Source organism: Monodon monoceros, unplaced genomic scaffold (genome assembly GCF_005190385.1).
Source record: "Monodon monoceros isolate NGI ecotype Baffin Bay Population unplaced genomic scaffold, NGI_Narwhal_1 Super_Scaffold_13, whole genome shotgun sequence".
In the NCBI taxonomy this organism is placed as follows: domain Eukaryota; kingdom Metazoa; phylum Chordata; class Mammalia; order Artiodactyla; family Monodontidae; genus Monodon; species Monodon monoceros.
Window position 1 is genome coordinate 51302884 of NW_021703769.1, and position 25228 is coordinate 51328111.

Genomic DNA, 25228 nt, shown 5'->3' on the forward strand with positions numbered 1-25228 from the left:
AGTTGATGCATCTGTTCCTGTGTCCACATCCCACACAGGCACACGTGACGGGCATCTTGTTGTGTTGTCAGTTTTCTTCAGAGGCAGTGAGGTGTAGTGGGAGGAGCCTGGCTTTGGGGATCAGTGAGGCCCATTTTGGGCCAGTGGTGTCACTTCTGGGAGCCCCCCTTTTCATCGGGCTGCCAGAGTGATGACGGAGAGGGGGTGTTGAGTTTCTCATGCAGCGTTAGTTCTCTTCCCCTTCCTGTAGTTTAGTCTTTTTTGCTTCTATATCACAAATTTAGCAGTACTTACATGGTAAAGAATAATAAAACAGTCCAGAAAGTGTCATTTCTTCTGGATCTTGTTTTTCCTGCTCCATAGGAAGCTGAAAACACTCTCCGTCTGATGCAGAACAAGCTAAAGGAGGAAGAAAAGCGACTGCTCAAGAGCAGAAGTAAGCCCACACTTTTTAAATGGACGTGCTTACTCTGGACTAGAGTTTTTAGCCTCGGAAAACTTACACACATATTTTATTTATTTTCAAAAGGCAATTTTCTCACAACTTTTATATCAGGTACCATTTTAATTCACTTAGGAGCTCAAGAGAATGTTTTAAATTACATAGCATTTAAAGTACATTTGGTTTTCGTGCCAACTGAAATACTGTTTTCCCCTGTTTAAATGATACAATTAGTTTGAGTTGCATATAATTATACAAGAAAATTTGCTCTTAGAGGTCTTGTAGGGTTCCTTATTTTAGGGCAAACTGAGGGAAAGCAAGTATTGTGATGCAGTACAAGTGTATACTTACTTGAAGGTAGTCCCCCCACTTCACACACACCTGTCATATGTCCCCCAGTAATCCAAAGTCGTTCATCTAGGCTCTCACCTGTAGAGAAATGGGAGTTACCTACTTGTGAGACCTAGATTCTGGGAAGAAATGTTCCCCATGACTGGGTAGCACACTTCATCCATGAACTTCACCAAGGTGTCAAGTCAGCCTTGGGAGCAGTAGCAGCACATGATCTTCATGTGGAATTGATGGCTTTGTCTCACAGAGTTACTTCTCTTGCTTGTTCCTCTTTTCTTGTGATGGTTTTTTCTCTCATGCTTGCGGGAAGTGTGCCTGTCCCAGCAGGTGTGCTCTCTCTCTGTGTTTTCCCTTTGTATCTCTTGCCTGTCATACTTGTTCTATGCCTCTCTCTCCTGAATGTCAGGAAACTCTGGAAGAAGAGTAGGGACTGCTGTGAAATTCTCTAGGGGCAAGTTTAGAAAATTCCAAGGGCCTCTCTAGCAAAAGCAGCCCCTCACCTTTATGGTTCCAGGTCGGCCAGGAGTGCCTGAAGCAGCCCTAAATGATAAGCCTGCATGGAGTTTATCCTCTTCCGAGAGGCCCAGCACAGGTAAGAGCCCGGTTGGTTGGCTGCATCCTGCTCTGCCCTGGACCAGCACATTAAGACCTTTCTCAGTGATCTTGCTTTATTCTTCTGAACTCATACTTTAATTTTGTGATCCATAGGTTTGGGATCTCATGAAGGACAGAGATTCTCATGAGTATGTGTGATTTAGTTTTTTTGGAAAAATAAGTTCCAGTTTAAACCAACTTAATGAAGGAAAGCTCTTAATTTAGTAATTTTTGAGCAAAGAAGTCAGGAAAATATTTACAAAGGACCATTCTCAGTTCTGTTTATCCTAAGCGTCTTAAGATGCCCTGTGCTTCTTTGCTTTTCTGCACATGTGGGAACATTGCCCAGAGTATTGGGATATAAAGGAGGAGAGATATAAAGGAAGACCTTCTGAACTTTTCTCCCATCTGTGAAAGACTCCTCTGAACAGAAAAATCTAATAGTACATAGATGTGAATCAGGGCAAGAATTAGCAAAATCCAAAAGCTGGAAGACAGCATCTTGTTCAGGCCACTCTGCAGGTAGCTGATTCAACCCAGCAAAGCATTATTGAGTATCTGTTCTGGGTGCTAAGGACATACCAGTGGACAGCAGACAGGGATCCTTGCCTTAAACGATTTGATGTGCTAACGACATGCTGGGGGACAAACAATAAGCAAGCTGTTTGTGGAAGGTGAAAAATGCCATGGGGGAAAACTAGGAGCAGGTAAGGGGCAAAGGGAAGGTGTAATAGAATTGCAGTTTTAAAGAGGAGTCAGGGTAGACCTCACCAGGAGATGCTGTTTAAACAAAGGCTAAATCAGTAGAGCTGGGGAGAAGGGAGCTATCAGATGGGTAAAGTCCCAGCCTTTCTGTGAGAAACTCAGTGAGTTTTGCTGAGTGAGGAAAAGTATGAACACATGGGGCTGGAGCTGAGGCAGATGAGATGAGCTGGAAGGTGGGCCGTGTGCTTGAGGGGTTCACATTTGATGGAGACTGTCTTCTCTGTTAAGCAGGAGGTAAAGTCATCTCAGATTTCGCTTTGGGAGTTGGAGTAAGAGGTTTGAGGAAGAGAAAGTTTGAGTAATTAGAGATGGGAGAGTGCCATAGGCCCCAGAGATTAAAAAGGCAAAGTGCTCTGTTGGGATGCCCTGTAATAAAAGTCAAGAGCAACTCTTCATCTTCCCACCATCCTTTTAAACCTCGTGGCTGGGGGTAAATTTATAACTGTATCCTCGGTAGGATTCAAGCACTGTAGCATTAGGAACTTAAAGGATCCTCTGAATTTATAAAATGACCCAGGAATTTCTAGAAAGCAACTGAGTAACCTTGCTGTGGTTCCATTTTTGTGGTGTAGTGGAGAGAAGATGTTCATGCATGTCATGCACATTTACCATGTGCCTACTGTGTGACGGGTGTTGTGCCAGTGCACAGTGATGGCAAAGGTGCTCAGGGATCTCCATGTCTAGAACTGCACCATCGGTACCTGGCCATGAGCTGGTGTTCTTGGAGCACTTGAAACGTGGCTAGTCCGAATCGAGATATGCTGTTTGTGGAGAATATACACCAGATTTTGAAGACTTACTATAAAAGTAGAGTAAAATTACTCATTAATACTTTTCTAAATTGGTTACTTTTTTTTGAATTTTATTTTATTTTTATACAGCAGGTTCTTATTAGTTATCCATTTTATACATATTAGTGTACATATGTCAATCCCAATATCCCAGTTCATCACACCACCACCCCTCCCACCCGCCACGTTCCCCCCTTGGTGTCCATACGTTTGTTCTCTACATCTGTGTCTCAATTTCTGCCCTGCAAACTGGTTCATCTGCACCACTTTTCTAGGTTCCATATATATTCACTCTGTATGACAGTCTCTAGATCCATCCACGTCTCTACAAATGACTCAATTTCGTTCCTTTTCATGGCTGAGTAATATTCCATTGTATATATGTATCACATCTTCTTTAACCATTCGTCTGTCTATGGGCATTTAGGTTGCTTCTATGTCCTGGCTATTGTAAATAGTGCTGCAATGAACATTGGGGTGCATGTGTCCTTTTGAATTATGGTTTTCTCTGGGTATATGCCCAGTAGTGGGAATGCTGGGTCATATGCTAATTCCATTTTTAGTTTTTTAAGGAACCCCTCCATACTGTTCTCCATAGTGGCTGTATCAATTTACATTCCCACCAACAGTGCAAGAGGGTTCCCTTTTCTCCACACCCCTTCCAGCATTTGTTGTTTGTAGATTTTCTGATGATGCCCAATCTAACTGGTGTGAGGTGATACCTCATTGTAGTTTTGATTTGCATTTCTCGTATAATTAGTGATGTTGAGCAGCTTTTCACATGCTTCTTGGCCATCTGTATGTCTTCTTTGGAGAAATGTCTATTTAGGCCTTCTGCCCATTTTTGGATTGGGTTGTTTGTTTTTTTAATACTGAGCTGCATGAACTGTTTATATATTTTGGAGATTAATCCTTTGTCCGTTGATTCATTTGCAAATATTTTGTCCCATTCTGAGGGTTGTCTTTTCATCTTGCTTGTAGTTTCCTTTCCTGTGCAAAAGCTTTTAAGTTTCATTAGGTCCCATTTGTTTATTTTTGTTTTTATTTCCATTACTCTAGGAGGTGGATCAAAAAAGATCTTGCCGTGATTTATGTCAAAGAGTGTTCTTCCTATGTTTTCCTCTAAGAGTTTTATAGTCTCCGGTCTTACATTTAGGTCTCTAATCCTTTTTGGGTTTATTTTTGTGTATGGTGTTAGGGAGTGTTCTAATTTCATTCTTTTACATGTAGCTGTCCAGTTTTCCCAGCACCACTTATTGAAGAGACTGTCTTTTCTCCATTGTATTTCCTTGCCTCCTTTGTCATAGATTAGTTGACCATAGGTGTGTGGGTTTATCTCTGGGCTTTCTGTCCAGTTCCATTGATCTATATTTCTGTTTTTGTGCCAGTACCATATTGTCTTGATTACTGTAGCTTTGTAGTATAGTCTGTAGTCAGGGAGTCTGATTCCTCCAGCTCCGTTTTTTCCCCTCAAGACTGCCTTGGCTATTCGGGGTCTATTGTGTCTCCATTACAAATTTTAAGGTATTTTGTTCTAGTTCTGTAAAAAATGCCATTGGTAATTTGATAGGGATTGCATTGAATCTGTAGATTGCTTTGGGTAGTATAGTCATTTTCACAATATTGATTCTTCCAATCCAAGAACATGGTATATCCCTCCATCTGTTGGTATCATCTTTAATTTCTTTCATCAGTGTCTTACAGTTTTCTGCATACAGGTGTTTCGTCTCCCTAGGTAGGTTTATTCCTAGATATTTTATTCTTCTTGTTGCAGTGGTAAATGGGAGTGTTTCCTTAATTTCTCTTTCAGATTTTTCATCATTAATGTATAGGAATGCAAAAGATTTCTGTGTATTAATTTTGTATCCTGCAACTTTACCAAATTCATTGATTAGCTCCAGTAGTTTTCTGGTAGCATCATTAGGATTCTCTATGTATAGTATCATGTCATCTGGAAACAGTGACAGTTTTACTTTCTCTTTTCCAATTTGTATTCCTTTTATTTCTTTTTCTTCTCTGATTGCCGTGGCTAGGACTTCCAAAACTATGTTGAATAATAGTGGTGAGAGTGGACATCCTTGTCTTCTTGTTCCTGATCTTAGAGGAAATGCTTTCAGTTTTCACTATTGAAATGATGTTTGCTGTGGGTTTGTTGTATATGGCCTTTATTATGTTGAGGTAGGTTCCCTCTATGCCCACTTTCTGGAGAGTTTTTATCATAAATGGGTGTTGAATTTTGTCAAAAGCTTTTTCTGCACCTATTGAGATGATCATATGGTTTTTCTTCTTCAGTTTGTTAATGTGGTGTATCGCATTGATTGATTTGCATATATTGAAGAATCCTTGCATCCCTGAGATAAATCCCACTTGACCACAGTGTATGATCCTTTTAATGTGTTGTTGGATTCTGTTTGCTAGTATTTTGTTGAGGATTTTTGCATCTATATTCATGAGTGATATTGGTCTGTAATTTTCTCTTTTTGTAGTATCTTTGTCTGGTTTTGGTATCAGGGTGATGGTGGCCTCATAGAATGAGTTTGGGAGTGTTTCTTCCTCTGCAGTTTTTTGGAAGAGTTTGAGAAAGATGGGTGTTAGCTCTTCTCTAAATGTTTGATAGAATTCACCTGTGAAGCCATCTGGTCCAGGGCTTTTGTTTGTTGGAAGATTTTTAATCACAGGTTCAATTTCGTTACTTGTGATTGGTCTGTTCATATTTTCTGTTTCTTCCTGGTTCAGTCTTGGAAGGTTATACCTTTCTAAGAATTTGTCCATTTCTTCCAGGTTGTCCATTTTATTGGCGTGGAGTTGCTTGTAGTAGTCTCTTAGGATGCTTTGTATTTCTGTGGTGTCTGTTGTAACTTCTCCTTTTTCATATCTAATTTTATTGATTTGAGTCCTCTCCCTCTTTTTCTTGATGAGTCTGGCTAATGGTTTATCAAGTTTGTTTATCTTCTCAAAGAACCAGCTTTTAGTTTTATTGATCTTTGCTATTGTTTTCTTTGTTTCTTTTTCATTTATACCTGCTCTGATCTTTATGATTTCTTTCCTTCTACTAACTTTGGGTTTTGTTTGTTCTTCTTTCTCTAGTTCCTTTAGGTGTAAGGTTAGATTGTTTATTTGAGATGTTTGCTGTTTCTTGAGGTAGGATTGTATTGCTATAAACTTCCCTCTCAGAACTGCTTTTGCTGCATACCATAGGTTTTGGATTGTCGTGTTTTCCTTGTCATTTGTCTCTAGGTATTTTTGGATTTCCTCTTTGATTTCTTCCGTGATCTCTTGGTTATTTAGTAACGTATTGTTTAACCTCCATGTGTTGTGTTCTTTACTTTTTTTCCCTGTGATTCATTTCTAATCTCATAACGTTGTGGTGAGAAAAGATGCTTGATATTATTTCAATTTTCTTAAATTTTCTGAGGCTTGGTTTGTGACCCAAGATGTGATCTATCCTGGAGAATGTTCCGTGCACCCTTGAGAAGAAAGTGTAATCTGCTGCTTTCGGATGGAATGTCCTATAAATATCAATTAAATCTATCTGATCTATTGTGTCATTTAAGGCTTGTGTTTCCTTATTAATTTTCTGTCTGGATGATCTGTCCATTGGTGTAAGTGAGATGTTAAAGTCCCCCACTATTATTGTGTTACTCTCAATTTCGTCTTTTATAGCTGTTAGCAGTTGCCTTATGTATTGAGGTGCTCCTATGTTATGTGCATATATATTTATAATTGTTATATCTTCTTCTTGGATTGATCCCTTTATCATTACGTAGTATCCTTCCTTGTCTCTTGTAACATTCTTTATTTTAAAGTTTATTTTACCTGATATGAGTATTGCTACTCCAGCTTTCTTTTGATATCCATTTGCATGGAATATCTTTTTCCATCCCCTCACTTTCAATCTGTATGTGTCCCTAGGTCTGAAGTGGGTCTTTTGTAGACAGCATATATTTGGGTCTTTTTTTTGTATCCTTTCAGCGAGCCTGTGTCTTTTGGTTGGAGCATTTAATCCATTCACTTTTAAGGTAATATTGATATGTATGTTCCTATGACCATTTTCTTAATTGCTTTGGGTTTGTTTTTGTAGGTCCTTTTCTTCTCCTGTGTTTCCCACTTAGAGAAGTTTCTTTAGCGTTTGTTGTAGAGCTGGTTTGGTGGTGCTGAATTCTCTTAGCTTTTGGTTGTCTGTAAAGCTTTTGATTTCTCCATCGAATCTGAATGAGATCCTTGCCGGGTAGAGTAATCTTGGTTGTAGTTTCTTCCCTTTCATCACTTTAAATATGTCATGCCACTCCTTTCTGGCTTGTAGAGTTTCTGCTGAGAAATCAGCTGTTAACGTTATGGGAGTTCCCCTGTATGTTATTTGTCGTTTTTTTCCTCGCTGGTTTCAATAATTTTTCTTTGTCTTTAATTTTTGCCAATTTGATTACTGTGTGTCTCAGCGTGTTTCTCCTTGGGTTTATCCTGTATGGGAATCTCTTCGCTTCCTAGACTTGGGTGGCTATTTCCTTTCCCATGTTAGGGAAGTTTTCGACTATAATCTCTTTAAATATTTTCTCTGGTCCTTTCTCTCTCTCTTCTCCTTCTGGGACCCCTGTAATGTGAATATTGTTGCATTTAATATTGTCGCAGAGGTCTCTTAGGCTGTCTTCATTTCAATCTTTTTTCTTTATTCTGTTCCGCAGCAGTGAGTTCCACCATTCTGTCTTCAGGTCACTTATCCGTTCTTCTGCCTCAGTTATTCTGCTATTGATTCCTTCTAGTGTAGTTTTCATTTCAATTATTGTATTTTTCATCTCTGTTTGTTTGTTCTTTATTTCTTCTAGGTCTTTGTTAAACATTTCTTGCATCTTCTCAGTCTTTGCCTCCCTTCTGTTTCCACGGTCCTGGATCATACTGTCATTATTCTGAATTCTTTTTCTGGAAGGTTGCCTATCTCTACTTCATTTAGTTGTTTTTCTGGGGTTTTGTCTTGTTCCTTCATCTGGTATATAGCCCTCTGCCTTTTCATCTTGTCTATATTTCTGTGAATGTGGTTTTTGTTCCACAGGCTGCAGGGCTGTAGTTCTTCTTGCTTCTGCTGTCTGCCCTCTGGTGGATGAGGCTATCTCAGAGGCTTGTGCAAGTTTCCTGATGGGAGAGACTGGTGGTGGGTAGAGCTGGCTGTTGCTCTGGTAGGCAGAGCTCAGTAAAACTTTAATCCACTTGTGTGCTGATGGGTGGGGCTGGGTTCCCTCCCTGTTGGTTGTTTGGCCTGAGGTGACCCAACCCTGGAGCCTACCTGGGCTCTTTGGTGGGGCTAATGTCGGACTCTGGGAGGGCTCACACCAAGGAGTACTTCCCAGAACTTCTGCTGCCAGTGTCCTTGTCCTCACGGAGAGACACAGCCACCCCCCGCCTCTGCAGGAGACCCTCCAACACTAGCAGGTAGGTCTGGTTCAGTCTCCTATGGGGTCACTGCTCCTTTCCCTGGGTCCCGATGTGCACACTACTTTGTGTGTGCCCTCCAAGAGTGGAGTCTCTGTTTCCCCCAGTCCTGTCGAAGTCCTGCAATGAAATCTCGCTTGCCTTCAAAGTCTGATTCTCTGGGAATTCCTCCTCCCGTTGCTGTACTCATAGGTTGGGAAGCCTGACGTGGGGCTCAGAACCTTCACTGCAGTGGGTGGACTTCTGTGGTATCCGTGTTCTCCAGTTTGTGAGTCAGCCACCCAGCAATTATGGGATTTGATTTTATTTTGTATATTTATCTTTATTTTTGGCTCCATTGGGTGTTCGTTGCTGCGCACGGGGTCTCTCTAGTTGCGGTGAGCGGGGAGCTACTCTTCATTGTGGTGCGTGGGTTTCTCATTGCAGTGGCCTCTCTTGTCGCGGAGCACAGGCTCTAGGTGCACGGGCTCAGCATTTGTGGCTCGCGGGCTCTACAGCACAGGCTCAGTAGTTGTGGCGCACGGGCTTAGTTGCTCCGCAGCATGTGGAATCTTCCCGCACCAGGGCTTGAACCCGTGTCCCCTGCCTTGGCAGGTGGGTTCCTAACCACTGTGCCGCCAGGGAAGCCCCTGATTTTATTTTGATTGCATCCCTCCTACCATCTCACTGTGGCTTTTCCTTTGTCTTTGGATGTGGGGTATCTTTTTTGGTGAGTTCCTGTGTCTTCCTGTCGATGATTGTTCAGCAGTTAGTTGTGATTCCAGTGCTCTTGCAGGAGGGAGTGAGAGCACATCCTTCTACTCTGCCAACTTGAACCAGTCTCCTATTGGTTACTTATTAAATGACATTTTAGATATATTGGGTTAAATAAAACATTATTAAAATTAATTCACCTGTTTTTGCTTTAATGTAGTTAGTAGAAAATTTTAAATTGCATCTGGGGCTGGCATATTTCTATTGGACAGTGTTGATCTAAAAGGAGAAACTTACAAAGTTTAAGTTTAAGTGTGTATGAAGTATATTTCATTGTGTTTTTTTTTTTTTTTTTGCGGTTCGCGGGCCTCTCCCGTTGCGGAGCACAGGCTCCGGACGCGCAGGCCCAGCGGCCATGGCCCATGGGCCCAGCCGTTCCGCGGCACGTGGGATCCTCCCGGACTGGGGCACGAACCCGTGTCCCCTGCATTGACAGGCGGACTCTCAACCACTGCACCACCAGGGAAGCCCTTCATTGTGGTTTTGATTTGAATTTCTCTGATAGCCGATGAAATGGAGCATCTTTTCATCTGCTTATTGGCTGTCTGTATATCTTCTTTGGAGAGATCTATTCAAGCCCTTTGCAGATTTTTAAATTGGGTTTTCCTTTTATTGTTGACTTATATATTCTAGATACTAGACCGTTATATATGATTTCTGATTTGCAAATATTTTCTGTCGTTCTCTGGACTGTCTTTTCACTTTCTTGATGCTGTCCTTTGCTGTACAAAGTTTTAATGAGGTACAGTTTATCAATTTTTTTCTTTGTTGCTTGTGCTTTTAGTGTCATATTTAAGAAACTGCTGAATTCAAGGTCACCAAGGTTTACCCCTCTGTTTTCCTTCTAGGAGTTTTATAGTTTTAACTCTTACATTTAGGTCTCTGACCCATTTTGAGTTAATTCTTGTATATTAACTCATTCTTTTGTGTGTGGCTGTCCATTTGTCCCAGCACTACTTTTTGGAAAGTCTATTATTTTCCTGTTGAATCATCCCGGCACCCTAGTTGGCCATCCTCATTTTAACGTGTCACTGACAACTCGGTGATTTCGGTGTCAGCGTGTATTAACTTTAGTTTACATGCTTGGTCCTCAGTCTGTTGCTGTGACTTGTCAGAAGAAATCGTACTGAGCCCAAGGTACCTGTATTAATGTTGGTTTAAAATTCATGATATCATTTGCTTTATATTGCATGGGGTGAGGATTTAATGTCATAATTTTCCTGGAGGAAGTAAAAAGTGAACTAATCTGAAGAGTGATTTCACTTTGTGGTCATTAATTTGTGTTAATATCTAGTTAATATCTAATCACATTCTCTGTAACAGCTTTTATAAGGTGGTAGTTGTCAGCTCGATTGTACTGAAGTCCTTACAGGATGCCCTTATTGACACTTTCTCCAGCTCCCAGCTTTGCCCCTTCGTGCTGTAGAGTACAGCTCTTCTCTCCAGGGCTAAAGGAAGCAGGAAACTTTCCCTCAGTGCCCAGCTAGATGCAGCTGCCATTTCATTACTCTCTTACAGCAGGAGTTACGCAAAGCATTTTTGTAGATGAACAATTACTCTACTTCCAAACTGTCTTAAGAGTCAGTGATGAGAACAGCAACTGCATTCTTCCAGTTCCATCCTTCTAAAACCTCTGTCACTCTCTGGGCACAGAGCAGTTGGGCTGGGCAGTGAAAGTTTTTTCTCCCCACTGTGGAAACTCTCCTTTTGTAGGTTTACATTAGGAAATGTTCAACCTGCACAAGACTCCAGAGGAGTATTTAAGAAATTAATGTAAAAGCCTGTTGCACTGAGAATGACCTTTCTTTACCTTTATAATGAGTTTTCTCCAGTAAGGAATATCACGAGCACCAATTTTCGTTGCCAGTCACCAGGTAGCTATCTTTCCCAGGCAGCCCAAACAGGCCCTTCCTGGCCCATCTCCCTCTTGCCTCCAGGCTTGTTCTGGTGCAGTTGCTGACCATTTGAGTGGGCTCCACTTCCCTCGTGTTATCTTCAAGGAGCTTGAGTTCTGGTAACATGGCCTAAGACTGAACAGAGAATGATTTTTTTCCCCCAACTAGCGAAGAACTCCCAGCTACCTTGACAGCTGGCTAGTCAAATTTTTAGTTTTACATACTGGAATAATGTTTCTAACTGATATAACTGACCCACTTTTTTCTTGCTTTGGAAAATTGTTTATAAAAAAAACTAGCCTATGGTTGTTTGCATTAACTCTTCACTAAGTATCTACAGGCAACTCCCAAGAGCCTTGTAAAATCAAATGCATCAAAAGAAAGGCTCAGAAGCACAGATGGCTTTTGACAAGAGCCTTACTGGACAGAAGCTGTTTTAGAGGCAATGACGGAGCTGCCCGTTTGTTTTGCCTACTTGTGTCGCTGCCAGGTAATGATGACTCCGACATTGACATCCAGGAGGACGATGAATCCGACAGTGAACTAGAAGAGAGACGGCTGTCCAAGCCACGGACAGCCATGGAGGCGCTCTTGCAAGGTACCACAGTAGCTCTTTCTTGCCCTCCACCCCATGCCCTGTCACAGGAAATGGCGGCCGGGATTGGGTCAGGGCTGCTTGGTTTCGAGGCCCGTAAGCACACTGCCCTGTTGTTTATCAGGATTTGGCTCTTAAACTGGTCAGTGGTCATCTTTGCTGCTAATACTCTTACCTTTGGCCCCAAGAATAACCAGTCTTATTTATGGTTTGGTACTTCTCACAGAGGCCACATAACACACTACCTCTGCTGATCAGCTGAATTCTGCCCGTTTTGGGTCCAAACTGCTCTCAGTGCAGTTACATCCCTTATGGTCAGAGAATTAATGCACAAATAAGGGACTTACATGAGCGTCTGTGCTGTTAAAAAAAAGTTCTTCTGGGAATTCCCTGGCGGTCCAGTAGTTAGGACTGTGTGCTCCCACTGCAGGGGGCACAGGTTTGATCCCTGGCCAAGGAACTAAGATCCCTCATGCTGTGAGGTGTGGCCAAAAAAAGGTTCTTTTAGTTTCTACCTTCTTACTGCAAAAGATTCAAGCAATAACATATGTGGAGCAAATGTGGGTGCTCCCCTGGGGTCTTCCTCATGTCCCACACCCTCACCTACAGGGGTCATGGCCAGTGGCTTGGGGTGTGTCCTTCCAAATTACCTTTCCACACATTTACAAGTGTGCGCTCGTGAGTGCGCGCACACACACACACTCAGATGTGGACACAAAGATCACCCGAAACATTTTTTAACCTAAATGGGACCAGATTGTGTGTGGTTCTGTACTTGCTTTTTAAAATTATTATTAAATATACTGGAACCTTTTCCATGTCAGTAAAATATAAATCTGCTTCATTCTTTCTGACAGCTGCATAGTATTCCATCCTGTGGCTGTACCCATAATTTATTTGGGCATTCCATATTGATATATATTTAAGTATTTCCACTCTTTCCTTTGTATGTACATCTTTCCGCATATGTGCTAGTGTTTTTTTAGGTTGCATCATTAAAAATGGAATTCTTAGGTCAAAGGTTATATAAATTGTTATTTTGATAGATACTAAATTGCCCTGTATTTGCCTATAAAGCATTTCTACTACCTGTTAATTTTTGGAACAAAATTGCATTTTTATGTATATAATACTTCTAAGTCGTAAATCATCTTTATTGTTTTATATTAACTTCTATATTAACTGCTTTCTCTTATAGGCTCAGCTATTTTTATTTATTACATTTCATTTTTTTATAGGATAATTAGATGCTCTGATTCCTTTCTCTTCCTTTTATTTTTTAAGAGCTTCATGATATAAATAGAGGTTAGAGGTTATGACTCCCATTCTGCAGATGGGGGCCAAGGCTCTAAAAAGGTATGGAATTGGCTAATAGAACATAGTAAGGGCACTGGTTTCCTAAATTCTCCTGCTGACCACTCAGCCTGCAGAAGTAAAATCACAGGGTTCGTTTCCAAAAACTACAAATAAGTTCTTCAAACAACACAAGAGTTGCATTTTATCTGACCAGGGGAGCGTGTCCATAAACAGCTCTTGATGGCCATCTCCAGGCCTGCCCTGAATGAGCTCCTCTGAGCTGCCTTCGCTGCCTTTCTTCTGAGGCCTGGCCCTGGCGTCACCGGTGGCCGTTTTTCAGCCTTCGGGTATGTGCAGCTCTCTGCCTTCACCCAGCAAGGATGGCTCTTGAGTTTTTGCAGAAGTCTCATCTAGAAAACATTGACTTCCAGAGGAAGAGGGGAGAATCACTTAGATAATGATGGTGTTTTGAAGGATAAATTAATGTGATACTTAAATTTTTTTTGCTGTTTGGAGCTCAGACATAGATCCAAGTACAAGTGACACTGGCCCATAAAAGGAGAATATATTTCTTTTTTCAACAGAGAGCACATCTATTCTATTGCATGTATACTAATAATGGGATTCAGTGATTTTTACCTAAAATATTTACAGGATGCATATTTATTTTTCTGATTTATGATTTGTGCTTATATTTTAATGCCCTTTTCCTCTTTTTCAAAGTGGAAATGCAGAAAATCTATTACTATCACAGTTCTGATTAGCTGGATGCTACTTAAGTCAGTTTTTTGTTTTTATTTTTTTTTAAGTATTTATTTACTTATTTTATGTATTTGGCTGTGCCGGGTCTTAGTTGCAGCACGTGGGATCATCGTTGCCTCGTATGGGATCTTTATTTGTGGCATGCAGGATCTTTAGTTTTGGCATGCATGTGGGATCTAGTTCCCTGACCAGGGATTGAACCCAGGCCCCCTGCACTGGGAGCGTGGAACCTTAACCACTGGACCACCAGGAAAGTACCTACTTAAGTCCGTTTTTTTTTTTCTTAAGTCAGTTTTTTAATGTGATTCTTCTTTTTCCCAGTTTTCTAAAGGAAAGCAAATCTTGAAGGCCGTTTCCTGTCCTGTATCCTACAAGGTTTTCATACTCTCTTCATGCTTTTGTTCTCCTCAGGACGACCCAGCAAACGCGTCGTGGGCACAATGCAAGGTGGAGACTCGGATGACGATGTGAGTCCCGACCAGCTCCCTGAGCTGTCCTGGTCTTGGCCGTCTTGGGCCAGCCTCGTAGGCTAGTTTGGCCGAGAAGCTAAGTGTATCTGACCAGCTAAGTGTATCTAAGCTAAGTGTATCTGACCACGAGGTGCTGCTTCTCAGCCCGGCCCTTTGCTGGGTTTGTGGCAGAGTTCGACCTCCCAAGGAGCTAGACTCTCTTTGCTAGTTGTTGGCTCATTTCTTTTCTTTTCAAATGAACGTGCTTGCCCTACTTTTTTTTTTTCTTCTCATTGTTCTTTCCATTCTCGCTTTCCAAAGATGGAAGCAGCACCAGCTCTCTTAGGTAAATGCAAGACTTCCAGCTCCAAGAAACAGGTTGGTTTTCTTTTTCACCTCCATTTGTGTGTGTGTGAGCCAGTTACGGTCAGCAGAGAGCCTTCCCCAAGAGTGATGCCTTGTGTCTGGGGCAAGAAGCCACTTACATGGGTTCCACGGTGAGTGGTGAAGTTACCTAGAGGTCCCTGTGCTAATGAGGAGGCGGGGTGAACACTGAGCCAAGAGACAAGGAAGGTTATCAGGCCCCTGAACTGTAACCTAGAAGAGAAGGGATTCTGCTGAGGCCTGGGATCAAGACCAGGCTTTTCTTCAGCTCCATTCTGGGGAGGGAACCTGAAAGGCAGGCTCTCTCGAGACCAGGGCCCGGAGTGTGACATCAGGTTGCTGATGCCTTGAGCACTGTTGAGTGGATAACTGACTGGGAAACCAATGGAATGGGGAACCAAGGCATCCTTGCTGGGGTCCAGTTATTGGGGCCGCACTGTCCATCGATCTGGGCGTGCCTTCTTTGTTGAGTCCCTGGCAGGGCTGTGAGGCCCAAGAGGCAAAGGTGACTGGACTGATGGAGATCACAGACTTCCCATCAGGCTGAATGCCATGTGTGTTTGGAGCACGGCCCTAGTGCATGCACATAGCGTGGGCTGATATTCTTGTACAAACAGTTCCATTTATTAGGTACCAATGGTGAATACTTTTAGAGAAATTCACAGGAGGGGAGAGGTCACTCAGATTTGCTGGGCAAGATGCACAGAGAAGATAGGGCCTTGAATTCATAGAAGACAGTCTGTAGAGAAGCAGAGAGACTACCTCCAAAATTTTTTTAACAAAGTAGGGGATGGATGGCTAAATAGCTTCTATCCATCCATTTTACCCATCTGAGACAGAATTAGGGAAAATCTGGTGTGGAAACTCATGACACTGGCCTCTTATGATTTGCTTGATCATTTGTATAGCTTTCTACTTTTCTGAGTAAATGCCTTATTTGTAGCTTAAAACCTCCTCTGTGCCTGTTGCCCCTTATTTATCTCAAGGAGGCTGTTTCCACACATCCCCCTGGGCATAGGGGCTTGTCCTTCACCTGTTCACTCATTCACTTGCCAGGTCCTTGTTGAGTGCCTGTTACGTACCAGGCACTGTTAGGGGTTAGGGGAATACAGCAGTGAACAGAACAAAGCCCCTGCCTTCTTGAGGCTTACATTCCAACGGTCATCAAGCAGATACATCAGGGGTCATGGTGATAAGAAAAATAAAGCAGGTTCAGGGGACAGAGTGACAGGGATGAGGGAGGAGGTCGATGTCTTCTGATTGGTCAGGGAAGGTCTCTGATTAGGTGACATTGGGCAGGGGGCTGAGTGGCAGGAGGAAGGTGATGCTGCGGTAGGGCAGTGAGGCCTAGGAAACGTGGCTCCTGAATTCGAGGGCCGGAGGCGGCAGCGTGGCTGGGAGTGAGTGAACTGGGGCAGGAGCAGCAGGAGAGGCAGCAGGGGCCACGCACAGCTTTGCAGGATGTGACGAGGGCTTGCGCTCTCTGAGTGCAGCGGGGAGGTGCTGGAGACCCAGGAGAGCTGACCTGAGTTTCAGAGGAACCAGGTGGGGGGCATTTGCAGGGGTCTAGTTCAGAGTGAGGGTGACGGTAGCAGCAGACTGGTGAGAAGTGGTCAGGTTCTGGATGTTTCTAAGGTGAGAACCATTAGGTTTTGTTAATTGGACATGAGGTGTTAGAGAAAGAGAGAAATGCCCTGGTTGTGGCTTAATTGGCTGAAAGCATAGTTTTCATTTCCTGAGGGGGGCAGACCTGAGGAAGGGACTTGAGAGCAGATCAAGAGTCTGGTTTTGGACATTCTCAGTGTGAGCTGCTTGCTAGATGTCCACATGCTGGTGTTGAGGACTTCAAGGGTCAGGTCTGAGCTGGAGATTGAATTTGGGGGAGACACCCAAAGACCACCATGAGGATAGATGTGATTGCTTGGGGAGAGAGAGTAGAAAGGGAAGAGAGGAGGCCCAAGGCCGACCCTGTATTGCAGAGGTCAGGGCGAGGAAGCAGGTCAGGCAAGCTCTACGGAGAAGACAAGGAAGTGAGGTGGGGCGAGCACCTGAGAGGAGGGGGCCTGGAGCACAGGAAGGGGGTTCCGGGGGAGGAGGAGCAGTTCTGTGTCAGATGCAGCCATGGGTCAAACAGGAGGACGGAGAATTACCCATAGGATCTGAGTCCATTGAACGTTTCAGTCTTGGGGGACTTGAGTGGGGGGGTGAGAGCCTGGCTAGTAGGTGCTTAGAGGGCAGCGAGAGGGGAGCCAGCAGGGATAGCGTGAGTGCAAGCTCGTTCTGGGGGTTTGCTGTGAGGCCACAGGAGAACAGGGCAGAGTAGCTGCAGAGGAAGGTGGGGTTACATTTTAGGGTTTTTTATTTTGTGTTTTTAAGAAGAAGGAGATTGCAGCATGTATGTGTGCAGGTGGGAATGGTCTATATAGAGTGACTGACCATCCTGGTTTACTGGGGATACAGGACTTGCAGTATGAAAAAGCTGGTTGAGTTGGTCACCCTGATCTAGATGATGAAAGAGAGAATGTCTTTTATTTTGCTCCTTACACTCATTTCCTGAGTGGCTTTCCATCCAAAAGCCGAAATAAGCAACTCCCACCAAGCCCCTGCCCTTCTTGCTGTCCACAGGTGGGTCTCTGGGCCTCCAGTGAGCTTCCATGCACATCCAGTGGTGCTCCTGAGACAGCGGCGGGAAAGCCACCTTGCAGCTCCAGCCTTGGCTTGCCCGTTGGTGTTTGAGGGTTACTGGTTGGAAGACACATTTATATGTGTATTTCAGCCGGCAATATATAGACACTGGCCCCGTTCTTATGCCCCCACAGCCTGACTGCTACTCTGGCAAGCTCTTCCTTCATGTGGGTGTTGCTGGTTATTGAGCAACTAGTAAAAAAGCAAGGTAGGGTCTCTGCTGACATGATGTCAGTAGCAGGACGGGACTCTCAGCTGTATTTGCTGTCTTTTCCTGTAGGAAGACTCAGAGGACAGTGAGATTGACATGGAGGATGATGAAGATGATGACGATTTGGAGGACGAGAGCATTGCTCTCTCACCAGCTAAGCCCAGTCAAAGAGTCCGGAAACCTGAGCCCCTGGATGAGAGTGACAATGACTTCTGACCTTCTTGCCAAGGGACCCAGGCAGACTAAAACCCTCAGATTTGTAGGTAAAGGGGAAATTAAAGGGTCAGAAGGAAATAGGCATTTTGTTGGATAAATCAGCAGGACTCATTGTTAATGAAGCAAAACCTGTTTCCGCTTTAGCCTCCTGTGTGTTACTCTACACACTCCAAAGCTTAAACAAGAACCGGAGGAAACCCCAAAGATGATTTTTTTTCCCTTATCTATCTCCTAAAACTTGGGAAATGCATGTGTTCTTAGTGATTCACATCCACAGGACAAAACCTTGAGAAATAACAGCCAACGCTGTGTAAGTCTTGCCCGTTATTTTTGTCATACCCTTCCTCTAAAAGTCAGCCGGACCTTCGAGTCCAGACCTGGGGCTAGAACTGGGCACAGGACTCATTTCAGGAGTTGTGGGGGAGTGTCTGACTATTCATCGCATACAGTTCAGAATGTTTATTTTAGATCAGCTTTTGATTCTAGCCTTTATTTTCTTTCTTCTGCATGCTCACGATACCAAGCTTTAAATGTATTTTACTAAAATTGTCTGAAGGAAAGTCAGCTGACTCAGACGAAAACTAGCTTTCCTTGAAAATCAGGCAACAGATCGATGTTCCAGATCATACATACTCCATTTTCTCTCAGAAGGCTGACATTCCTCCTTAGGAAGGAGCAAATTAAGGAAAAAGTTTTGGTACGGATTCATGTTTCTGACCTAAAAAAATAAACCAGAATTGAATTTGATAGAATAGCACTAGAATTTCCCTTCTGTGAAAGGAGAAGTGACAGATAGGTGGAGTTTGGTTTTGTCTTATAAATATGGAAAGCACAGAGGAGTTTTCATTGATTTCACTTATAAAGTCAGACGACTTGTGAAGTTCTCTCTTAATAAATTTATTTAATACCATATTTTTATATTATTGTTTTATTTGAAAGTATAATTATTTATTTGTACCATAACATATAAATACTTATTTAAGAAGAGTTCATGGGTTATTATATTACATGTGAATTTCAGGAGACTATGTGACAGTTATTTCTATGTTTGCTTTTTTCTCTGTCTTTCCCGCAATTTTACATAAGAGATTACCCCCTTTTTATAAAAAAAATTCAGCATTCAGTTAATTCACCAGTAATTTGAGATGTGCCATCTTTGAAACGATAAGCTAACGGGGAAGAGGTGTATCGGGAGCCACATTACCTCCTCAGGTGCCGTGGCTTTTAAGGCACAAGAGAGTCATTGCATCTCCTTGGATGACATAGCTTTGGTTTACCTGAGTCTGACCTGACTTTTATTTTAAAAAACAAAAATTGTATCTCTGTTTCCCTTATGTGATGCTTTCTTCTAATGGGCGTTAACATGGGAGCCCAACCCAAACCACAGATAACATGTCCACAGGTGGAGGCAAGAGCTGCGGTGGCTAGTCATTGTCTCACCTGCTTCTTGTCATCCCTCATCCCTTGATTAACTGACTTTGTGCAGAGTCTTGCGTGGTCTGATGTTTCCTTACTTGAGCAGCATCTTTCAACAAAGGAGCTTCAAGTATGGATCGTAATTATTAATGTACTTCTGTTGCTCTGACAGATCCGGGAGTCAGATGTGTGCAGGGGCCTTACGATTTGGTGTCATTTGGTTTTGGTCAAGCAGCAGAGCAGACTCAGGCCCCAGAGAACATTGTGTGATTAGGTCAATGAAAAACTAGCTCTTAGATCATTGCTGACAGCTTTTTTTGTTCTTTTGCTGTGTAATCAAAGGACCTCTTAAAATGCTTTAAAATACATGTATTGGCAGAAAATGTAAAGGAACTTTTTAAGTCCTCAGTTTTTATTGGTGGGGATAACCATCGAGGATGTCCATTGGGAATTCTGAAGGACTGTTTCCCTTTTATCTGGGGCAGGAAGAAGAAATACAAGATCTCTTTCACTAGTATTTTAAACTGTAACATCAGTGTCAAATGTCTGAAAGGAAGGTGTGTCCCTTTAGGTTAGCAGCATACTGCGTAAATATCACAACTGTTAGATTGGCCCAGGGGACTCATGTGTGCTAGAACACAGGACTGGCTGAATTGGAAGTGAACTAAAAGCTTCTGCCTCCTACCCAGAACAGAAGTCCTTTCTATAAGGATGCGACTGGAGCAGGAAGACAAAGGGCTCAAGAAGTAATGTCATTAGGGGAAAATGGAACTGACAGGATAACCAATATGTCTGTAGGAAACAGTATTCAGATTTTACTTTTCTATTAGATCGTTTGGAAAAATTAAGCAGTAGTGACATAGAAAGTTTAAAATGATGCAACTTTTAATTCTAGAAAGAACAATAAATTATATAGGAAGAAAATGGCTCAGCAGTGATCATCAGTACTAATAAAATCATAAAATAAACACTAAATAATGATTTACCCAAGAATCATGCTGTAACTGTATTGGAAGGATGGAGAAACAAAGTGGGGACATACGGTGATATACGTACAAGTGCCATTTCCCATAATAGAAAGTTAATAGATAATCTCTAAAATGATAAAACAAGAACTAGTGTATGTATGACATTTAGCTTTGGGGTGGAGAGGTATTCAGGAAGGGGAGGAACAGGACAGGAGATTGTTCTTTCCCATTATAAGCCTAGTACTCTGACTTTTTAAACTGTGTATTACTACACGTTTTGTCCTGATGAAAATGAATTTTTTAAAAAGATAAATGTACAGGCAGGAAAGGGGTGAGGGCTGGAGATTCAGGTTTGAGAATCATTTGTGTATAAGATTCCTCAGGGGAGAACACGTGGGATGAGAAGAGAGCTAAGGGTGGAAGCCTGTGTCTAAGGGGAGAGTCCACGAGGAGCCAGGAGAGACTGGGAAAGTATTTTCTAGATTTTCTAAAGTGAATGTATTTTTCCTTTAATAATCAGGAGAAATATGTTTAGTTTTTCAAAGAGTGGTAATGAGAAGGTGGAAGGATTGGAAGATGGTAATGTTATGGAATCCAGGGCAGGGGAGAATTTCCCAAGAAGGGAGAGGTGAACAATGTGAGGTCCTTGCTGTAAGTGAGCTTGAGTCAGAGAAGTCACTGAAATGGACAGTTAGGAAATCTCTGGTGACCTCAACAAGGAAAAGCAAGATAGCAGGTGAGGGTTGAAGAGAGGTTGGGATTTGAGGTGAGTATTGATGACTATTTGGAAGGTGGGTGGTCATAAGTGAAACTGGAAGGCAGAGCCAGGGAAGAGTGGGATCAAAGAACATTTTAGAGGGGCAGAGGGCCTTTTTTTTTTTTTTTTTAAGAGGAACATGAACATGGCTTTTTAACTGAAGGGAACTAGCCTGTGGAATGAGAGGGGTTGAGTCTGTGGGAGAGAGAGAGGGAGGAAGTGACTGTGTGTGTAATGATGAAGCAAAGTTTGCATTAGGAGCCATTCTGCTTAAATATGTGTTGTATATTGAAAACATACACACCAGATAACCATTTGGGTTGGTGCTGCTATTTGGGGTAAGAAGGCTAAGGCTGATTTCATGGTCTTTTACACCTGGATTTCTATAGTGTCTATTGTAGATACGGCCCAAAACAGTTCTCTTGACTTGGGCATCAGGTAGAGTACCCAGAATACTGAGACATTGCCTTAGAAGTTGAGTCAAAGTAGCCCTAGACTAAAGGATGGCTGATCCTGACTAGCAAACCTTCAAAGCAAGTTTTGAAAGGATCCAACTGTTTCTAGGTAATTGTGTCCCAGAATAAAGCTCAAGAATATTTTAAGGAATATGAAAATAGTCAATACCCAACCCAACAAGATAAAATTTTCAATGTCTGGGACCAAATCAAAAATTACCAGGTATAATAAGAAAAGTTAAGAAATGACGCAAAAATGACAGTTGATAGAATTAGTAGAAAGGGACATTCAGACAGTTATAACTATATTCCATATATTCAGACGGTAGAGGAAAGCATGAGCAGGTTGTGAGATACGGAAGATGGAAAGAAAGTCTCACACAGTACTGTTAGAGATTTAAAAAAATGAGAGGACTGTGCAAGCTGAGATTAAGATCAGATTAGACACTGCAGAAGAAAACATTACTGATCCTGAAGACACAGGGCATGTTTGTCCAAAATGGAATACAAAAAAGACCCCAAAATCCCATTGTGCTGATTATCAATTTATTGCCTCAGCTCCAAATTCACCTTTTGGCCTGCTCTGTGATAGTGGAGCTATTGGTTGTAAATATCTCTCCTTTGCTAGCCAGCAAGATGTTAAGCCTCGTCAGTAGGGTGCTAGAGAGACTTTGAAGGAGAGAAGAGGGACCTTTACTTCCAATTCCCAGTGTGGCTGCTTTCGAAGTTCCTGGAGAGCACGCTTTTTTCTCCACTGCTTTGGCCCCTGAGTTTTCTCCAGTGCTAGGTTCCTGCAAAGGCACAGCTTTCTCTAGCATTTGGCTACTGCAACTACTGTCTGTCACATTCTCAACTTAGCCAGAAACAGTGCAAACCAGAAGACAGTATAGCAACATCTTGAAAGTGCTGAAAGAAAAAACTGTCACCCTGGAATTCTATACCCAGCAAAAATATCTTTCAAAACCAGTAATCCAGTAAAGACTATAACTAGACCTATGTTCAAATGTCCCCAACTTCCAAATAATGTTCTTTATAGCTGATTTTTTCCCTCTAGTCTAGGATCCAATCAAAGATCTTAAGTTGTTATGACTCTTCAATAATATCCTTTCGTTTAAAATAGTCCCCAGCCTTTTGTATTTTTCATGATGTTGACGTTTTTTAAGAGGTCAGGCTAGTTTTTCCTTTTTTTTCCCCAGAATGCCCCTCCATTTGGATTTTGTCTGACTGTTCATTCATGATTAGATTCAAGTAGACATTTTTGGCAAGAATAAAATACATCAGTGATGTGTCCTTTTTTATAAATTTATTTATTTTTGGCTGTGTTGGGTCTTCATTGCTGCGTGCAGGCTTTCTCTAGTTATGGCGAGCAGGGGCTACTCTTTGTTGCGGTGCACGGGCTTCTCATTGCAGTGGCTTCTCTTGTTGCGGAGCACAGGCTCTAGGCATGTGGGCTTCAGTAGTTGTGGCACATGGGCTCAGTAGTTGTGGCTCGCGGGCTCTAGAGCTCAGGCTCGGTAGTTGTGGCACACGGGCTTAGTTGCTCCGCGGCATGTGGGATCTTCCCCGGCCAGGGGAAGCGACACAGGGGAACCTGTGTCCCTTGCATTGGCAGGCAGATTCTTAACCACTGTGCCACCAGGGAAGTCCCAACATGTCTCCATTTTTAAGGAACCTTTGTAAATACCCCTCTGTGGGGTGATACTTTGAGACTGTGTGATTTTCTTCCCTAATAGGCTTTCATCCATGGTTTTATCATCCAATGATGATTCTTGCCCAAATACTCTTTTTTTTGTTGTTGTTGTTTGCAGTACACGGGCCTCTCACCGTTGTGGCTTCTCCCGTTGCGGAGCACAGGCTCTGGACGCGCAGGCTCAGCGGCCATGGCTCATGGGCCTAGCCACTCCACGGCATGTGGGATCTCCCCGGACCGGGGCACGAACCCCTGTCCCCTGCATCGGCAGGTGGACTCTCAACCACTGCGCCACCAGGGAAGCCCCCAAATACTCATTTTTAAAGGAACATTTGGAACATAGTTCCTATTCAAATTTAAAAGTGATAATTACTTTATAATTTTCATAAGCATTTTCCTTGGTTATTTAGTTGATGAGAGCTGTGATGTCCGTTTGGAATATTTTTCCTTTCAACACGGACAGATGTCTGAGGGAATTTATGCCACATGGTAGCTCGCCTTTGTTGCCCTTACAGGGAAGCTGTAACCACAGTAGTGCTTTGGGAAGCCTAATATATATTATGGCATTGACATTTAATGTGCCATTGATAACCACTATGCCAAATTCCAAATGACATATAGCAGACAAAATCAGAGATTTTGTAATGGATAAAAGATGGCAAAAACCTTGGAGAACTTTTTTTGTCTGTCTCCAGAATCCTATAATTGAAGCCTTCATTTCTCTTTAAAATTTTTTCATAATTTTTCCATGTGACTCTAAGGATCATACTCCTAAATCCTGTTTTTCGTCTTGAGAAAAGAAAGAGAGGTCCCCTCTGTCACGGATGCCAAATTGATACTCTTCATGGGCTTGAAGATGGCAACTCATTTCAGAGTGAGGGGGATGATTTTAGCCAGGTCAGTGGAAAAGGGCAGTAATGATAAGAAAAAGTAGGGGCACATGAAGACCTCAGGATATAAATGGCTCCAACTGGCTTCTTACTTGCTGAGTTCTGAGGCCTGTCCCTGATCCCCTTGGAGGAAGACCCTCCTTTCCTTGTGCTGTAGCACAGTGTTCATCGCTCCCCTGCCTGGACTGACCCTGGACCAGGAGAGGTGCTTGTGTCCTCCTTTGGCAGCACCACTCCTGCCTCCTTGTAGAAGACCAGCTCTCCTGCAGGTCAGCATCATTCCCAGAACACAGGAAGGCACCTTGGAAAGTGGTCTTTTTGTTGGAAAGCTTCCAGCTGTGTCTCTGCTGTTCTTCTGCCTGGTCCACCAAGAACTTCTTTTGCTCACATTTCAACAGTGCACGAGGAGGCATTTGTCTTGATAGCCTCTGAGATCATCCTGGCACCAGATTCTCCAATGTGATTTCCCTGGAGACTAGAAGAGAAGGATTAGGACAGGGCTTGAGAAATTGACTGAAGGGCTGGAGGCCTGAAGATTCTCATTAGTAAAGCACAGATGGTCACTACATAAAATGTAGAACCCAGTGTGAAACCTTTGTGCTTCCAGGATTCCTCCTGTGGACAAGGCTGAGCATGGCTCCCTCTTATACTGAGTTCCCTTGCAGAGCTGCTAAGGGGCCTGGGAGTCAGCTGGCTCCGAGACTCAGGCGGAAGGCAGGGTCTGCCCTGGGAGCAGTTCTAAGGGTGAGCAAGGATGGCAGGAACGGGCAGATGCTGCCGAGCCCCACTCACTTGATGTGCCGTAGCCCATGGTTTCCAGACAGTGCGGTGGCAACACATATCGCCCCGTCCATTCCCAAGGAATTCTCTTGGAGACTAGGCAGAGAAAAGATGGAGACACCACAGTGAGCCATTCAGGACAGAAGAACACTCCCCAGGAAGCAGCATTGCACTATCTTGGGACAAGTCTGAGACTGATTTATCCACAGGCGCCATAGCAACAGCAAAGTGGCATTTAACCCTGAGACCTGTGTCTGCAGGCCGCCAGGTTGTCTCGTCCAGGTGCCGTGGCGGACATAAGACCAAAAATGCAGAAGTGAACAAACCCATCCACAATATGGACTATAGTAATCAGAATAGTGTCAGCTATTTGTACTCGGAAGGAAGCAGCTACAGAGGAAATCAAGCGCGTCTTATGCCACGGGGGAGGTTCCAGAAGAGAAGAAGTCTGCTGTTTTAAGGCGCAGGTAGGTCTATACAACCACTCACTTGAGTCTTCGGAGACTTGAGTTGACCCTCAGAGCATTCGCCAGGGCTTTGGCTCCGGCCACCCCAATGGCATTTCCTCTTAAGCTGTTGGGAAAGATGGGAACCCTAAGGCACAGTGACAGCTGAGAGGTGAACACGGTACCTCTTCAGGTGAGCATGAGTTACTTAGTAAC

The 25228-nt window shown here is 43.0% G+C and overlaps 2 protein-coding genes across 14 annotated transcripts in view; one reads left to right on the forward strand and one right to left on the reverse strand.

Annotated features, from left to right (window-relative positions):
- CLUAP1 (clusterin associated protein 1) overlaps positions 1-18520 on the forward strand; it is a 35113-nt gene extending 16593 nt beyond the window's left edge. The window contains exons 8-13 of the mRNA XM_029220842.1: positions 364-436; positions 1308-1385; positions 11503-11610; positions 14077-14132; positions 14436-14492; positions 17464-18520. Of these exons, the coding sequence (XP_029076675.1) occupies positions 364-436; positions 1308-1385; positions 11503-11610; positions 14077-14132; positions 14436-14492; positions 17464-17610 (519 nt within the window). The 3' untranslated portion in view covers positions 17611-18520. The remainder of the gene's footprint in view (positions 1-363; positions 437-1307; positions 1386-11502; positions 11611-14076; positions 14133-14435; positions 14493-17463) is intronic.
- Positions 18521-20864: 2344 nt separating this feature from the next.
- Positions 20865-25228, reverse strand: part of NLRC3 (NLR family CARD domain containing 3) — a 39176-nt gene continuing 34812 nt past the window's right edge. For 12 of the 13 annotated variants that reach the window (XM_029221031.1, XM_029221025.1, XM_029221022.1 and 9 more), the window contains 3 exons: positions 25056-25139; positions 24579-24662; positions 20865-24261 (listed from right to left, as the gene is read on the reverse strand). In XM_029221031.1, the coding sequence (XP_029076864.1) occupies positions 24171-24261; positions 24579-24662; positions 25056-25139 (259 nt within the window). In that variant the 3' untranslated portion in view covers positions 20865-24170. Of the gene's footprint in view, positions 24262-24578; positions 24663-25055; positions 25140-25228 lie in introns of those variants that run through there. The other variant, XR_003793212.1, reaches the window with a different exon arrangement.